Source organism: Lonchura striata, chromosome 15 (genome assembly GCF_046129695.1).
Source record: "Lonchura striata isolate bLonStr1 chromosome 15, bLonStr1.mat, whole genome shotgun sequence".
In the NCBI taxonomy this organism is placed as follows: domain Eukaryota; kingdom Metazoa; phylum Chordata; class Aves; order Passeriformes; family Estrildidae; genus Lonchura; species Lonchura striata.
The window spans coordinates 2,085,236-2,102,910 of record NC_134617.1 but is presented as its reverse complement, the minus strand read 5'-3'; the positions used below and the strand labels follow the sequence as shown (position 1 = coordinate 2,102,910).

General features: G+C 55.1%; 2 protein-coding genes across 3 annotated transcripts in view; both read right to left on the bottom strand.

The window, feature by feature from the left end:
* The window catches only part of SH3PXD2B (SH3 and PX domains 2B), a 65,312-nt gene extending 59,693 nt beyond the window's left edge, over positions 1–5,619 (bottom strand). For both annotated transcript variants that reach the window (XM_031506023.2, XM_021532124.3), the window contains exon 1: positions 5,471–5,619. In XM_031506023.2, coding sequence (XP_031361883.2) covers positions 5,471–5,542 — 72 coding nt within the window. In that variant the 5' untranslated portion in view covers positions 5,543–5,619. The remainder of the gene's footprint in view (positions 1–5,470) is intronic.
* A 6,559-nt stretch (positions 5,620–12,178) lies between these two features.
* STK10 (serine/threonine kinase 10) overlaps positions 12,179–17,675 on the bottom strand; it is a 47,674-nt gene continuing 42,177 nt past the window's right edge. Inside the window, exons 15-19 of the mRNA XM_077786646.1 lie at positions 17,428–17,552; positions 16,025–16,213; positions 15,336–15,461; positions 14,767–14,880; positions 12,179–14,653 (exon numbers count right to left, since the gene is read on the bottom strand). Coding sequence (XP_077642772.1) covers positions 14,513–14,653; positions 14,767–14,880; positions 15,336–15,461; positions 16,025–16,213; positions 17,428–17,552 — 695 coding nt within the window. The 3' untranslated portion in view covers positions 12,179–14,512. The remainder of the gene's footprint in view (positions 14,654–14,766; positions 14,881–15,335; positions 15,462–16,024; positions 16,214–17,427; positions 17,553–17,675) is intronic.

The following is a 17,675-nucleotide window of genomic DNA, read 5'->3' as shown; positions in this document are numbered from 1 at the left end:
AAGACATCTCCACGGCAAGGCAGGGACACCAGGGAAGGTCCCCAGGCTCCAGCAGAGCTCCTGCAGCAGCTCCAGACATAACAGCCTCCAGCTGGGGCAGAGCTGTCTGCAGAGCTGCTTCCAAAGGCTTGGAGCCTGTGTGGTCTCAGGTCCAGGGAGACTCTGCACAATAAACCTCTCTGTGGAAAACTCCACATAGTTAAAGCATCTTTCACCAGCAAAGAGGAAAAGCATCAGTCAAAAGCATCAGACTTTTGATTTCACCCACGCTACCCCTGAAAGCAGGGGAGATGTGAGAGCCTCGCCCTCCTTCTGGAAACCCAAAGGGGCAGAGAAACCAAAAGGAGCTGAGCAATCCAGCCAAGCCAGAGTGGGTTTAATATAGAAAAGGGAGTGGGAAATTGTAAGAGGAAAAGAGAAAAAAAAAAAAGAGGGAGGTGGCTGGAAACAAAGAAAGTTCTTGGCACCAAGCTGCTGTGCTTGGCCCCTCTCCACCAGCCCTCGCTGCCGCAGCCTGCGGGGCTGGGGAGGGGAGATGGGGGCTCTGTGCCATGGGATGCCAAAGCTTGGAGCAGGAGGGGGAGAGCCAAGCCCCAGCCCCGTGGGCAGACAGCTTGTGACCCCCCTCACCCCTGCTTGGTGGCTGGGGAGCCGGGAGGAGGGTGAGGCTGGCTTGCAGAAGCTATCCCAGCTGCAGGGCACCAGCGATGCTGCCCTGGGCTCTCTGGCAGGGGGGAGGCAGAAGCAGCAAGGCAGAGCTGCAGGGAGGTGGGCACAGGGATGGAGGAAGCAGCAGGGCAGGCAGCAGCTCAGCCCCAGCCCAGGCAGGCTGAGCACACAGCCAGCCCTGCAGAGCAGCCACCTCCCCTCGCCCCAGCCCATCCCTCCCAGTTTCTGGTGCTCACCCTCTTCCCCCCACGCTGCTGTGCAGCCTGGCAGGGCACAGCACAGCCCCAGCACTGCTGGCGTGGCAGGGGCACACCCACAAGGCTGGCACCCCCGAGGACAGCCCAGCAAAGCCTGCTCAGAGCCCCCAGGCACGCACACACGCACCCCTGCTCCAGTCCCACTGAAGGTCACACGTGTGGGCTCTGCTGTCTCCTGTCTCCCAGTGCCACAGGACAGAGACACCCTCCAAAGCAAAGCTCTGGGGGATGGAGGTCAGAGAGCTGGGGGCAGGCAGGGGCCAGGGATGGCCCCAGAGCTGCAGCTCACTGCTGGAATGGAGCCTGAGCATCAGCTTCCCCACGGAGCTGCTCCTGCCCCAGCAGCCAAGGATTGGATCCTTCCACGTCCAAGCTTCTCAGCAGCTTTGAGAAGCACGGCTGGGGAAGAAGAACAAAGGGGAGATTGAGTCTGAGGGCTGGTTTTCATCCACAAAGCGAAGGGTGCTCCATGCTCAGCTCTGCTGAGGGGTGAGCAGGAAAGCTCTGCAGAGCACAAGGACGGGACAAAATTCCCACCAAACTCCCTGCCTGTGCCTGCCTCGCTGGGACAGCATCATCCAGCTGGCAGGAAATGGGATGAGACATGGCACAACCACAGGATGCAGCAGCAAAACAGCACGGAGGATGCTGAGAAAGCCCTCAAACCTTTAGAGGAGTCAGACTGCAGCTTCCCCTGGCTCTGTCTCACTCCTGGTTTGGTTATCTGGGGACACTGCACTGCACAGATCTCACATTACTCATGCCAACCTCCTCCTTCCTCACCCAGCTCCTCCAGCTGCCCACAGGACATTCCCACCATTCCAAGGGCACGGTCACCCTTCCAGGGAGACAGCACGGGGAGAAGTCATCCCCTGACACCCCTCTGAAGCCAAACAACCAGAGTGATCCCCGAGGGCAGAAAGAACTCCCAAAATCCACGGGAATAGCTCAGCTCTACAAGGGGACACTGTGCCAGGGGGCACCGAGCTGGGAGCACAACACACAGCCCATGGGGCACGTGCTCCTCAGAAATACCTTCAGCTCGTGCTCCTCAGAAATACCTTCAGCTCGTAAATGTAAAGCACTGAAGAACCAGGGAAGGTCTGGATTGGCAGCTCTGTCCATTCAAACACTCCCTAATCAGTTCCAGATAAGCACACTGGGGCTGGGCTACAGGAGGAATGAAACCACAAATGGCCTCGCCACCACGAGGAGCAGAGAAGACACCTACACCACCACATCACAAATTCCACATCAAAAATATAACAACACCCTCACTTTTTCACCGTGGTTCTCCTCACATCTGATTTGAAACGCCTGTAGATCCCGTTAGCCAGATTCCACCAGGAATCTGTTAATTACTTTCACAACCCAGCTGCCACTAATGAGGTCTTCATCTTGTTTCAAGCTTTGCCACCTTGCTCACTGGGTTTGCAAAATAAATGTATGCTGCACACTTTGTTGAAATTTCCCATATTCATGGAGGCTGGGAATGGAAGTCCTGTGAGAACACAATCCAGATTTTCCAAAAATCTACCCCACCCAAACAGCATGCTGTTGAATGGATAGATATAATTTTGGATGGTGCTCCAGAACAACTGTTTAAACCCATATAACTACGGAAATGTTCCTGGTAGGCAGAAATGGAGATGGGACTCAATGGCATTGCTATTAACACATAGAAAACACACACATTTTGTGTATGCAGCTGTAACAAAATGAAACATCCTGAAGCTTGCCCAAGGGAAAGAAAACCAAATCCGGATTTAGTAGGAAAAAGCTTTATTTTAGGGCTTCTACTCGAGAATAACAAACATAATACTATAAAAAGGTCCCATGTGAAGTCCTTTAAAGGAAAATCCAGTCTGTTTCTACTATGGCTTTGTTTTGGGTCTTTTCTGAATAAACATTCATTTATCAGAGACTTGGCCAGACCAGAGAAATGACAGTCTGCTCTTCTGTCTCTCACAATGATTATTTTTAAATTTTACTCGTGGACTTTGCCTGCTCAGATTTGCAGGATGGCCCCAGAGCCCTCGCTGGCAGCATCCCTGAGCTGGGATCATTCACACTGCACCGTGTGGGAAATGGTACTGAAAGTGAAAAATACTGGAAATGTCACCTCAGCCACTGCCTGGAGGATGGAGTCCCTTTTTATTCACTTGGAAAATGGGCTGCCACGAGCCAGAGCATCCTGCAACAAACACCTGCACAAGGATCATTCCTCAATGCCCCTGCCAGGTAATGCTCATGACAAAAAAGCTTAAAAACCCAAGTGGACTTTGAGGGCAGAGGGTCCCCACTGATCCCTGACACTCAGCTCAGCACCTTTAACCAGCTACCCAAACCCTGCCCAGCACCTTGCCCTGAAGTTTGGGCAAATATTGTGCCTCGTGCTTCACAGCAGAGCTGCAAAACAACCAACTTTTTGTCTCAGGCAACGGAATTCTCGTTGTATCACTTACCCAGGTGAAAAACAAACCACAGCAGCCTGGCCAGAGCCAGCCCTCCCCACTGCAGGTGCAACAAGGGCTTTGAAGCACTGGCTCGATCTCACTTTTCTGGGCAAGAGGAATTGGTAACTTTGTGCTGTGGCCTCATCGTGAGCAACACAATCACAGCTTTGTCCAGCAAAGAGAAACCTCTGGCTGATGCAGAGGAGCCTGAGCAGGGCAGGTCATCACAGAGGCAACAGGAGGGGAAGGCAGCGTGGTCCTGCAGCCTCCCCCGGGCCAGGAGAGCTGCCCCAGGGCTGGGCAGGGCACATCTGTGCCAGGGGAGAGGCGGAGGGCAAAGCTTCGACACGGACACTTCGTGGTCGCCTGGGATTCGCGCTGTGCCAGCAGCCACTGTCTACAAATGACTCAGCCATGATTTGCTGCCTCTCCCTTCTCTTTGCAAGAGGAAAAAGGGGAAAAAAAAAAAAAAAAAAAAAAAAGGTTTGGTTTCATATAATTAACCGGCTTTGTGAATCCGCCCGGTTCTATTGATTGCTCCAGCAAGGCGAGCGCTCCCATTCACTCCAGCGCTGCTCGGGGGAGGCAGCTGCCCGCAAGCTCCGGCCCCTCCCCGGGCTCTCTGCGAGCCACGCTGGCTCCGCCGCTGGATTCCGCCGCAAGTCGGGGAAGGGCTGGAGCAGAGGCATCGCCCGCGGAGGCCGAAGGGGCTGCACGGCAGCCACGGAGCGAGCACGCCGCTCCCGGAGCTCCGCGTCCCACCCACCGCGCCGCCCGGCAGCTCTCCCGGCAGCAAACATCGCCCGCCCGGTTTCGCAGCCTCGCAGGGATTATTTGTGCTGTGCCCAACTCCGCCCGACTCTCCGCGGCCAGCGGGGACAGCGCGCAGCGCGGATCGTGCGCGGCAGCGGGTGCGCATCCCTGCGGCGGGGACGCGGCGCCCGAGGGACACGGCAGGGACCGAGGGGACGGCACAGGAGCTGGCACAGCCCACCCAGCCCATGCCGGGGATGGCACCCGGCGGCGAAGCCCCGAATCCGCCAAGACAAACAGCAGCGCGCAGAGCTCCGCGCGTCCGTGCTGCTCCGGAGCGGGGCACGGCACCGGCGCGATGAGCGAGGATGGACACGGCAGGAAAATCCCACATCTGGAGCCGGCCGGGGCTGCTCCAGCTCCAGGCAGGGCAGCAGGAAGAAGGGGCGGTAAGGGCGTGGGTGGCAGCGGCCACGCCACATCCCTGATGCCAGGGGAGACGCCTCTGCCCTCGCCTCCTCTGGAGCTGGCTGCCCTCAGCTTCCCTCCAGTTGTTGCTCAATGCCACAAAGCAGCCGAGGGGACCTGGAGAAGCCCTTGATCTCCCAAGAGCTCTGAAAGCTTGGCTCTGCTGACAGCTGCCTCCAGCCAGAGCAAACAGCACATCTGCACGGCCCAAATGTGCCACGAACAGTGTGTCACTGGGTCACCCTGGGCTACGGCAGAACGGGAGGGAAGAACATTTCGGTCTTTGTTTTACGGCTGTTGCCAGGATTCACCCACAAGCTCGCCACGGGAGCCTGGAAACACACCAAAGTTTAAATCATAAAAAAAAAAAAAAAAAAAATTAAAAAGAGGAGGAAAAAAAATAAAAGCACTTTTAGAAACAGACAAACCCAGAACAGTTTGAAAGATGCCCCGGAGCACGCAGGAAGGCTGGGCAGGATGCAGGGGACACGAGGGATCCTTCCCGGGGACTGAGCACTATCCGGGGAGCAGAAAGCAGGAGCCTGGGGGTCCCTTCGCCCCAGGACTCTGCGACCAACAGGTCCCACGGCCCCGGCGCCAAGCTGCAGGAGCGGGGATCTGCGGTGCCCGCGGTGCGCGCAACCCCCGCCCGCATCCCCCGGGCATCCCGGGGGCAGCGGCGGGGCATCCCCACGCTGCCAGGGGGCACCCCCTCGGGATACCCGTGAGAGGCACTCCCGGCAGCGCTGCCGCCCTCTTTCTCCTCCTCCTCCTCCTCCTCCGTCCTCCCTTCCCGGAGCTCCGCGCGGGAGCGGGGCCGGCAGCGCCCGGCCTTTGTTCGCGCAGGGCCGGGCTGGGGGCACTCACATAGTGCTTGTTGGGGATGCGCCGCTTCTGCACGTCCAGCACCTTCACCTCGGCGATGCTCCGCCTGGGCATCGCCGCTGCCGTGCCCCTCGGGGAGCGGGGACGCTCTGGCGCTGGCCGCCGGGACCGGAGGCTGCAGCGCGGCCGAGCCTCCCCGCGCCGCCCGCTCCGGGGGCGGGAGGCGGCCCCGGCCCGGCCCGGCCTATCCCGGCCGGCGGGGCGGCCCCACCGCCGCCCGCTTAAAGGGCCGGCCGGCCCCGGCCTCCCCCGGTGCGGCCGCTCGGTGCCCGAGCCCGGCGTGCGGCGGGGGATGCTCCGCAGGGCGCGGTGTCCGGCCCGGGAGGGGTCCCGCTCTGCGCCCCTCGCCTGCGCTGCGCCCCTCGCCCCTCACCTGCGCTGCGCCCCTCGCCCCTTTCCTGCGCTGCGCTCCTCACCTGCGCTGCGCTCCTCACCTGCGCTGCGCTCCTCACCTGCGCTGCGCTCCTCACCTGCACTGCGCTCCTCGCCCTTCGCCCCTTGCCTGCGCTGAGCCCCTCGCCTCTCACCTGCGCTGCGCCTCTCACCTGCGCTGCGCCTCTCACCTGCGCTGCTCCCCTCGCCTCTGCTGCGCTCCGTGCCCGCCGCGTTCTGCTCCTGTCCCATCGCGGCAGCGCCCGCGGGTTGGCCGGCACAGCCCTGGGAGGATGGAGGAGGAGGAGGAGGAGGAAGTGAGCGGGGAAGGAAAGGTCTGTCCCGGCCAGCCCGGCGGAGCTGACTTGCCCGGGACGAGCCGCATACCTGCGTGGAGAGGCTGCAGGGAAGGGCGTGTAGTGACAGGAGCAGGGGAATGGCTCCAAAGTGAGAGCTGGTTAAGATTAGGAATCAGGGAGGAATTCTTTACCCTGAGCGTGGTGAGGCCCGACACAAATCCAGGGAAGTTCCAGCCCTGGCAGTGCCCAAGGCCAGGCTGAACAGGGCTTGGAGCAACCTGGGATAGTGGAAGGTGTCCTTGCCCATGGAGGGGATGATCTTTAAGTTCTCTTCCAGCCCAAACCAGCCCATGATTCTCTCCCTGCAGCCAGGAGCTGACCCACTGCACCCACCTCTCCTGCTGGCAGCCCCTGTCTGTGCCAGCAGAGGAGCCAGGGCAGTACCCAGGCACTTCTCAGCATCAGCCCTTACCCGAGGCCTCCGTGTTCCCAGCAGCTCCTCAACATGTGGCATAACCACAGCTCTCTCCCCCGTTGGGCTTTTAATTACATTATAAAGTTACTCAAGGCTTACACTGGCAGGTCATTAGTTTTCATATGAATTTAATTTAATCATAAACAACTCATCTCACTCCTTAGCGGCTCCTTAAATGTGACTCTTTTTAATGCTATTAACTTCGCTACAGCCACCCCAGAGAATTAATGGAGGTGCAGGCAATTTGCCAGTGCTTTATTGCCCCTCCCCAGGGGCTCGTCTTCATCCTCCTCTCCCTCAGCAAAGCCCCAGAGCACAGTGTCCCTGCGGAGGTGGCTGCAGAAGGGTTGCTGGGCTGTCTGAGGGGGACATCAGGGCCCTGGTGCCTCCCTGGTGCTGCTGGGGTGCAGACACAGCGCCCCACTCCTGCCCCAGTCCCCACTGCTCTGTCAGATGTGCTTTGAAGGCAGGAGGATGTGGAGATGAGCTGTGGAATCCTCCCTTCCTTTTCTCTTTGTGACATTCATGTGGGATGCTGGGGCTCATGAAGAGCCTGGGACAGCACCAACATCTGCAACTGCAGCTCCTGGTGTTGTGTGGAGTGTCCAGGCTGGAGCAGAGGGACTTGTACCAGTTTAAAAGCCCTGAAAGATGCACAAATCCTCCCGAGGATGGTGAGGGAAACACCCAGAGCAGCTGGTAAGAGTGGGAGTGTACACTGAGATGTGGAGCAGTGGAGAAAGCTGATTGAGAGAGGGATGAAACTATTTCTGGGCTTCACATGCAGAAAAGAAGAATTAAGGTAGAGATGCATTTAAGCAGCAGCATTGTCTTCTCCCCTGCCCTGCTGAAGGGATTCCATCCCTGCTGGGCCCTGGCAGCTCCAGGCACTGGCTGCAGCCTCGCAGCTACTGAGCACCCAGGAACCAGCAGGGCCTGGAGAGAACCTCAGCTCAGGCTGCAAAATGGCTCCTGTGCTTAATTAATGAGTCTTATGAGGGCTGTTGAGAGGAGTGCAGAGTGGCTGTGCATGCTGACCAGATCACCTCCCCAGGGAGGGAGGCTGGGAAGTGGCAGTGGAGAGGCAGAGCCTGCCTTGGGCTCTGTGTGCCCTGGTCATTTATCAAGGGATCTGTCAGGGATTTGTAAGGCAGCCAAATGAGAGTTTTTTGAGTGGCCTCTGCTCGGCCCACGCCTCTGGGGATGCTGCTGCAGGGCAGCAGAGACGTGGCAGCAGCACATCCCACAAAAATGTTGGGTGGTGCAGGTGCAGCTGAGGGGAGTTTAACATAAATATTCATCCCCTGCTGCCCTAACCAGAGGCTGAAGCTTCGTGAAGCCAAATAAAATAAAATAACCGTGATAAAATAACTACACAGGAGAGGTCACGACCCACACAAGAGCCAGGCTTGTGCACTCTCCCTTGTGTCTGTCAGGAGCAGCCGAGCAATTGAAAACAAGAGGGCAAACGACTTCTGGGGAACCATCCCTCAGCTCGGATGGACAAATGGGTTTCTGCACAGCTGTAAGAGGACTCCAGCTGTTTGGGCACAGCTGGGCAGCCCCTGAGGTCTGCCTGGCGTCAGGGAGGGAGTGGAATGAGAAAGCAGTGCCCCACCATCAGCCCTGGTTGCAGAGGGAACCCTGGGGGTGACTGCAGCCACGCTGGCACGGAGAGATTCTGCTGCTGCTGCTGCTGAATTTTCCATTTCAGAACTGGGATGTGGGAGCCCAGGGCTTCCCTCTGGCTGCCCTGGGACCCTGGCAGGGGTCAGGAACCCCCCTGGACAGAGCCCCCAGAGACACTGGCTGTGATCTCTGGCCATGGAAAAGAGTTTTCAATCTTACAGGATCAATTACCAGCTCTGAGTGGTTGATATCAGTAATAATTGTGGCACAGGTGCAAAAGTAAAATTTTAGGATTCCAGATGAGGGGTCCAAAGGGGACAAGATGGAGGAAATTGGGTGTGCCTTGTCCTTTTTCTCCTTCTTCATGCCCTCCATGTCTCACTGTGGTGTTGGCATTTTTCTGTTGGTTCAGGCTGGGGACACACTGTCCAACGTAGGTGACAGATATTGGCACGTTCTTGTAAATGCAGCCCAGGGAGTTTCTGGTATTTAATGTTTGTCACATCCCACTGAGGGCAGAGCCCCACACGCTGCCCTGCAGGACAGAGCTGGGCAGGGCAGCAGAACATGTGAGAGATAAACAGAATAAACAACCTGGAAACCAGCACAGAGCAATTATGGCTTCTGCTTTGGCAGCGGGGCAGAAAATCAGAGACTTTCTACAATCTCAGAATCATCAATACCTCAGATTCCGGCACTGGGAGATGGTGCCAGGTGACTGAATGTCCTGCTCCTCCCTGTGTACAGAACAAATGCATTTATCCTCCCTGAGCCACCTCACAAAAATCAGTCTAAAATGATGCTCCTACCCCCACAGAGGACATCCCTGCAGCTGAAGCCCAGCCCAGCAGAGATTTCCCATTTGACCCGATCTCTCTGATTCTCAGCTGTCACCAGGAATGATTTTCCACTGCTGTGACCCCTGAATGCAGGGTTTAGGTGCCACCCACGACAGCCAGGCTGGCAGCAGGCAGCGCCCACCCTGCCCAGGGAGAGCAGAGCCCACACAGGGGATGCTGAGCCCTCAAATGGGGAAACTCCTGAGGACAAGGCTGGAAAAGCACTGAAACCCCGAGGAGAAGCAGGGATCTGGTGGAAGGGATGCCAAAGAGTGCCAAATGCAGGGAAAAGAGCCAGAAAGCCTTCAGGAGCTCCAGCGTTGTGCCATCTAGTGAGCGAGAGGAAGAGCAGCGAGCATCCAGCTCCTGCCAGCCTGGAAATCGCAGGGAGCAGTGCAGGACGGGCTGCCAGGACACAGAGTCCCCAAAATCCAGCCCCATCCCAGGCAGGAGAGCAAACACCAGCAGCAAGGCAGGGCCAGCACCTCCAGGGAGGCTTGGATTGCTCGGGCCGTGGGGAGTTTGGGGAATAAACCAGTGGCCACTGCAGCAGGAGCACGCAGAGGCTGCAGAGGGTGCAGAGGGTTCTCAAGGGCTCCTGCAGAGACAAAGGGAGCAGGGATGCACCGTGGGAGGAGAGAACTCAGGCACAAGACTCTCCCTGCCTGCCTGTCAGAGCTCAAAATGTCCCTCAGACATTTTTGGAGGTTCCAGGCCCAGGTCAGAAGCATTTGAGACCCTGGCAGGCAGATGCAAACAGCTGTGATTTTGGGTTTGAACCATGGAATGATTTACCAACCTTCCAGGAAGAACAAGAATCACAGAAGTTTAGATATTAGAGTAGAAGTAGTTACAAAGTAGAGGGAAGAACTTTTTAGTGTAGTACAGGGGGATTTTAGCACCTGTCCAGGGGGGTTTTTACTTTGTACATGGGGGTCAGAGGTTTTAAGATGGATTTGGGATTTGGGCCTGCCCTGTCCTCCCTCTTTCTTCTTCCTCACCTCCATGTTCTTGGTGATGTTGGCACTCACAGATTGGTTTAGAGTAGAAAATCACAATTTAATATAGGTAATAGGCATTGGGAAAAACTGTGAACATGTAACACGTAATGTACCATATAAAAGATAGAAAAGCACCATTTAATATAGGTAATAGGCATTGGGAAAAACTGTAACCATGTAACACGTAATGTCCCATATAAAAGAGAGCAGCAGCCCTGGGTGGGAGAGAAGAAGCAGTCGGGGTCAGAGAGGATGTCAGGGTGTGTGTGTGCCTCTGCCTGAGCTCTGAGCAAACCACAGCAGCCCAAGGAGAAAATCTTTGAGATAACTTGCAATAAACTGCCTTGAGACCAACAACAGAGACTGCTGAGCCTTTCTTTGGAAGCTCAGGTTGGAGGAGAGACTTTTCCACCACACGGATCCACTCCTGACCCAGGGTGAGCTCTGTCACTTGCCCTGCTTTTCTTCCCCCAGAGAGTTCCAGCATCAGCAACTGCAAAAGCCCCTGGGCAGCCCAGAGGAGTTTGGAGCCCAGATGTGACAGGACCTGAACCACAGGGAATGCTGCAGCTGCTGCAGCACCAGGAACTTCTCAGGGCTCTCAGGTCTGTTTTTAAAAATTCAGAATTATTTTTGCTTTGGCTCTGTTTTCAGCCTAGCACCCGGATGAAATGGTAGTTAACAGTTATTTCTGGAATATACAGTACTTACGTATATATATGTTAAATCCTCGTGGTTGAAGCTCCCCTCAGGCACTGCCAAGGACGTGCAGATGAAGTTAAATATTCCCAGGAGATCTCCTGCTTCCCTGGGATACACCGAGTGAGACCAGCGTGTCCCAGGAGACAGTGCAGTCCTGCTATGCATAAACAAAATGATTAATTAGGTGTCCTCAGCTACTCCATTCCTTACCACCCTGTGGAGCAAGGAGACAGAAGCCCTCAGGCTTTGCTTATCCTTCTCTCCTGCTCATTTAAAACCTCACCAGCAACAACTTACACTCCCAATTCCATCTCCTGTTCAGCCCCTCACCTGAACTCACCTCCTGCCCTTTTCCCTGGGGTGGGCACTGCCAACAAGGTCGTTTCCTGCAGGAAATCCAAGGTCAAATTGGCAGCTTTCAATCTGGTACAGCCTTCCACAATTGAGGGCAAACCCACACCAGCTCCATGGCCAAAGCTGCCCTAATTTAATGCGGTGTGTCCTTCACACCACATTAATTGATTCCTCTTGATTGAGAGGAATCAATGGGTGCAGCAGGTGAAAAGTTTCAGCAGGGAACAAAGGGCGTTTGGGCTCTGTGGTGGGAGCTTTCCTGGGCAGCCCAGGGGATAAAGCAGAGATTTCCCATATCTCTGGGAAATTTTCTTCTTCTCTCCCTCTTCTCTCCCTCTTCTCTTCTCTTCTCTTCTCTTCTCTTCTCTTCTCTTCTCTTCTCTTCTCTTCTCTTCTCTTCTCTTCTCTTCTCTTCTCTTCTCTTCTCTTCTCTTCTCTTCTCTTCTCTTCTCTTCTCTTCTCTCTCTTCTCTTCTCTTCTCTTCTCTTCCTCTTTCATCATCTCATCTCCCCTCCCTTCCCTTCCCCTCCCCTCTCCTCTTTCCCCTTCCCCTTCCCCTTCCCCTTGGGAAATCATGAATTTTTCCTCCTCCTGAGCAGAGGAGAGCACGGGAAGAGCACGGGAAGCATCCCTGGGTGCTCCCTGCCCCACCAAAAGGAGGGAACTGAAGCGTTTGCCTGAGATTGCTGTTACAGCCGGGCCAGGTGCTGCAGGAGGAGGAGGATGCCCGCAGGATGCTCGGCTCTCAGGGTGCAGTGCTCCCTCCTCACCGAGCAGCGTCAGCCCAGCACCACTGGAGCCATCCCTGCTCGCTGCAGCTCCCCCGGAATCCCAGCCTGGTGCCAAGGATGGCCCTGAGCAGCAGCAGAGGCTCCAGCTCGCTTTTGAAGAACCGGAGGTTCAGCCTGGCAAAGTTCGAATGCCAGGAGTTTTTCGAAGTCAGTAAAACCCAGAGCAGAAGCAAAGCTGAGCTGAGGTCACAGCTGGCAGCCAGGCACAAAGTCAGAGCCATGCCCAGGTTTCTGTCTGTTACTTTATTAGAGAAGTATTTATTCTTTATTTTTTACATCGTGGTGCAGATATTTTACAAAATATTAAAAAAACCCCTTTTTATTCGAAGACACATTTTTAAAAAATCTTGCCCCATCCCCCCCTGAAAAGCAAGCTGGGTTTAACTGAACAGGGAACAACAAAAAACCCTCTTTTGAAAGGAGGGGAAATGATAACCATGCTGTAAACATGACAGTCAGATGATGTGCCCCCATTCTAGGTGAGGGACACGGTACTGGAGCCTGGCACACCCAGGGAGAGAACACAAACTACAAAAATGGGGTGGCAGAGCCATTCCTGCCTCTGTGATGCTCTGTCCAAGCTGAAAATCAGCTGGACTGGATGAAGGAATAACTGATTTACCACGGGGGCATTGCAGCAGCTTGGAGAGCCCCCAGAAATAGTCTTTCCTCATGGCTGCAGGGTGCCCAGAGCAGGGTGATGCTCCCTGGGCTGGTGGAGAAGGCACCAGCTTCAGCTGAGGGAGGTGACAGTGTGCTCAGGACAGCTTCTGCAGGGCCCCTGAGCCCTGGCACCCAACCCTGGCACCCAGCAGCTCCAGCAGGACCAGAACCAGAGCCCCTGGGGCTGCTGGAACATTCCTAAGGGGGTCAGGAGTCTCCTTGTCCCATTCAGGAAGATCCCTTTGCAGTCACTGACCCTACATCAGCTCCCAGCCTGGTGTTGTCACATCTGGAAGGTGCCACCCACGCTTTGGAGGTGGGGCAGGGACCCTTCCTGTGTTCATTAACAGAGACATCACTGCTGTGAAATCAGAGGCAACCCGGAATGGCCCAAAGAGACAGAGCCTTGCTAGCCTGCAGGAAGTTTAAAAATATGCATTAAGAGCTCTAAAAGGCTAGGAAATGCACTCCCCACATCCAGAATTAAAGACCTGGGGGCTGCCTCCTTCAGCCCAGTACCTAGAAGTGAGGCACATCACATACCACCTTTCCCTGAAATGCCAGTAAATCAACAAAAGGGGACTTGGAAATAACAACTTTTTTCTTGTATTTTTTTTTAAAGCAGGAGTATTTTTTTCTTGCTAGAGAAACAGGTCTAAAACAAACAACGTTGTCCAGAAAAAAAAAAAAAAACCAAAACAACTTAAGTGCTGCCTTACACCTTTGGGCTGTGTAAAGAAGGTGCTGCCAGTGAGGTCCCTGACCCCTCCCCAGCTCTGTGCTCCCAGTCCCACCCAGCAGCTCAGCCAAGCCCTGCCTTCTGCAGGAGGGGGGGACAGAAAGGACAGAGAACCTGCTCTGCCACTCTGCCACGACTCCCAGCCAGGAAAACCATCCAAAAAGCTGTGTCACATCACAAGGAGATGAGCCATCAGTGGACGAGGAGATGCTGGGAGCAACGAGCCCCGTTTGCATCTGCTCTTCCCTTGCTCCACTGCTCCTTTGCTCCTCCCAAACGATGCTCTGCAGCCATAACCCGCTGCCAGGCTGGCTGACCCACATGGCCCCACACAGCAAAGAGCTAAAAACCAGCCTCAAGCACCTGTGTGATCATGAGAGCTCTGGCAGTGACACCCTTCAGCCCCACTCACCCCAAAGTGGCAGTGGCAGACGCTCCATCGCAGCACTGAGCGCTGTCCCCAAGCTGCCACCTCCACTCCCTCAGAAGCAGAGCCTGCAGCCAGCTGGGCAGTGCAATCAGCCCAGAACCTCTGATAACAGAGCCACAGCTCAGTGCCAGAGGAGCTGCGTGCCCCTGCTCGCAGCAAAGGAAGAGCAGAAGCATCTTTGGGAGGACATCCAGCCCCTTTCGGCACGGTCTGTGTGGGGAGCAGGAGGAAAGACAAAACCCAGCCCTCCTTGGGCAAAAAAACCCCCAAATCTCTGTCTCTCTGCAGCAATAAAAGGGCCACAGTGCAGAGGAGTAAGTTTAAGGCCAAGGTGAAATTTAAGACAATGCCAGAGCTGCTCTGCCCAGGCCAGGCCTTGCAAAGGACTGGGACAGGAGCAGCCACGGTGGAGAGGGAGGTGACAGCCCTGCCCCGAGGGGCTGCTTCTCCTGATCAGAGCGGCCACTGCTCCAGTCTGAGCTGACAAACCCAGTGAGCATCCAGCCAACAGTGCCAGTGCAATCCAGAGAGGGTCCTGCCCCAATTCCCAGCCTGGAGCTCCTGGGAAAGCCAGCCCAAGTTGCAGCCAGCATCCCTCAGCGCAGAGGCCACGGGGACGGGCGGGTGCTGGGGTGAGAAGGGGCTGCCGAGAGGCTCTTCCCAGTCCGAGTTGTCCCCAAGCTGCAGCCCAGGAGGACACGGCCAGTACCAGCTGGTGGCCTGCCAGGTGTTACAAGCTCTCTGAGGAGCTGAAGGGGACGAACTTGGCGTGTTTGGTCGGGGACACCGGCACCTGTCCATCGGCCTCCTCGCTCAGCTTGAAGAACATCTCCTGCTCACGCTTCTTCTGGTTCAGCTCGTCCTCCAGGGCCTTGGGCAAAGAGAACAACACGAGAGCTGTGTTTGAGATGGCTCTGGAGCTATGGGCACTGTCCCCTCTGGCCAGCCAGCCAGGACACCCTGCTCACAGCCAGGAGGCCTCACCTTCTTCCGTGGTCTCAGCTTGTCCCGCCACTCCTTCATGTGCTGGTTGTGGCTCTCATCCAGGGACTTCAGCTTCTGGGTTTCGTGCTCGATCAGGAGGTGACACTTCTCATTCTGAAAACACATCACCAAACACAACACCACCCATCAAGCAGCTGGAACTGTGCACCCAGTGGTCAAATGTTGGATTAAGCTCTTTTCTGACTTAGAGATGGGGTAACTGAGAGGTGTTTTAAAAACTTTTATTCTATTTTCAGTCTCATGTGAATGGTGAGACAATACAGATGTTATTATTTACGCTATTACAATCCAAAGCTAATTATTTCTTAATTATAATACATTATAAGTGTTTCTCAGCTTTAGCTACATCTATTTCTTACAGGCAAACAGGATTTGTCTTGGGCAGAGACATTCAGAGCCCTGAGCTCCATGTTTAGACAACAGCAACAAAAACCTCTCTAGGCAAGAGCAAGGGGACATCAACCCCTGACAATCCTCTGCAGCCACTTCTCCAGAGGCTGAGAGCTGCACAGGCAGCTCTGGGAGACCAAGCCGTGAGGGATGAGTACCTGGAGATGCTGGAGCTCACTGGTGTTGCTCTCACACTGGGCCTGCATGTCCTTCATCTGTGTCTCGTGCTTCTGCTGCTGGTGCAGCCGCTCTGCTTTCTGCCTCTTCTCCTCCTGCAGAGCAAACTGGCAGAGAGAAAAGCAATGTGTGGGCAGCATCGCCCTGGCCTCTGGGGCTGCCCGAGAGACCAGCCCAGCTTCCATTGTGGCAGAGCAAAGAAGGAATTTGTATTGCCCCCCTGTCGCTACAGGACACGTGAAAGCACGACGTGAGCCACCTGCTATTTGCAAGGTAAAGAAGGAAGTTTATTCTCTGAATCCAACTTTTATACTTTCCCAAAGGTGACATTGGATTGGAGAGTGAATGGGCCACCTCTCCAAAGACATTGGACAAACCACTAGTACATCAAGTTTCTCCACCCCCATAAAAGAATGTAAACAATATGTCGTTCATAGAAATTGTGTGGGAAAGTTCTCCAACAGAATGTAAACTCAGAAGGCTTTAGAAAATCTTAAGAATCAGGATGACACCCCCCAATACAAGTCACGATGGAGACTGAAAACCACACGACAACAGAGCCCTCTAACCCAGCAGAAAGTTAAAATCAGGAGACAGGAATTTGGGAAAACGCAGCTTTCTCCCCGCCCCACGCCAAACCTCAGCTCCTGGTGCCTTTCCAGGCCCTGACCTGTTTGATCTTCTCCCTCTGCTCGGAGGCGCTGCCGCTGGAGTGGATGTGGAGGCTCTTCTTGTACATGGCCATGCGCGTCTTGCCCTCGCTGCGCTGGATTTTGGGCAGCCGGGCCCTCTCCTGCTGCTGCCGCACCTTCAGCTGCTCCAGCATGCGCTGGTTGTAGCGCTGCATCTGCTCCCTCTCCTGCAGGACACAGGGGTCAGAGGGGAGGGACGCCTCCCCAGAGCCCCCAGAACAGCAGGGACAGCTGGAGGGCAGCTCTGGTGGCCAGCACATCCCTCGGGCTGCCCTGGCTGGCTCCAGACCCCGGCACGGACTCACAAACACCTGCAGCTTCCATTTTAGCCCGTGGGAAAAGCTTCCAATTTTGTATGAGGAATTACGAGCCACAAGGGTTTGAGTAGTGTGGTAGTTGAATTAACAAAGGGTGAAAAAGTAGAATTTTGGGGTTCTTAGAATGGGGTTCAAGGGGTCAAGATGGAGGGATTTGGGCGTGTCCTGGCCTTCTTCTCCTTCTCCTTGCCCTCCATGTCTTGGTGTGATGGTGACACTTTCTGTTGGTTTAAGGCACAGACACACTCTCTAACATAGATGATGGGTATTGGCATGTTATTGTAAACATATCACAGGTAGTTTTTTATATAAAATGCAAACACTGCCCTGAGGGCAGACAGAAGCCATGGCCGAGCTGCTGGACAGAGCTCAGCAGGGCAGAGAAAGAATGTTCTAGATAAGGGAAAATAAACAACCTCGAGAAGCTGACCCTATGCACTTCAGACTCCTTCTTTGGCTGCACGGGCTGGGAAATGAGGACTTTTACACTCTTGGGGTCATCCCAACACACAGATCCCGAGACTTTGGGAGTAGCCTGGAAGTGGCTGGTGACACTCCAAAGGGAAAAGAGGGGATGGCAAGGACTGAACATGCTGGGAAAGCAGAGGAGAGGGGATTGGAAGTGCCAGTCTTCACTCCCTGCTCTGGGAATCAACCATGCCAAATCCTGGGCAGTGGCAGATTTGCAGAAAAGCCCCCCAGAATTCCCAACTTTTTGCACATTAAATGCACGCAACACAGAGCACACCTCCCAGGCAGGAAGGCCTCATTGCCTTCTTGATACCAGCCTTACTCTGGTCCTTTTTCACTAATAATGACCAAGCCCTTTGGCTCACAACCCACCCTTAGAATTACAGAATCCACAGAATTACAGAATTCATAGAATTACAGAATATTCTGAGTTGGGAGGGATCCACAAGGATCGAGTCCAGCTCTTAAGTGAATGGCCCATATTGAACACACCACCTTGGTGATTTCCCTCCTTTTAACCTGGAAGGGAAACACCCAGGGACACCTGGAGATTTGCTGACCCACACCAGAGTGGGAAGGTGCAAAGCCTTCACCTTCTCATGCTTCCGGAGCAGCTCGTGTCTCTGGAGGAAATATTGGTCCTTCAGCTGCTGCTTGATGAGCTGGTGCTTCTCCTGCTGCTGACGCTCTTCCAGATCCCAGATGCAAGCTTCCCGGTCTGTGGGGAGGAGAAGGAGCAGGAGATCACCCACCCTGGCCTCTCATCCTGCTCACACAAAGTGTCCCAAGCTCGAGAGACCTCTGTGCACACCAACAGCGCAGCAGAAGTCAGGGGTGATCA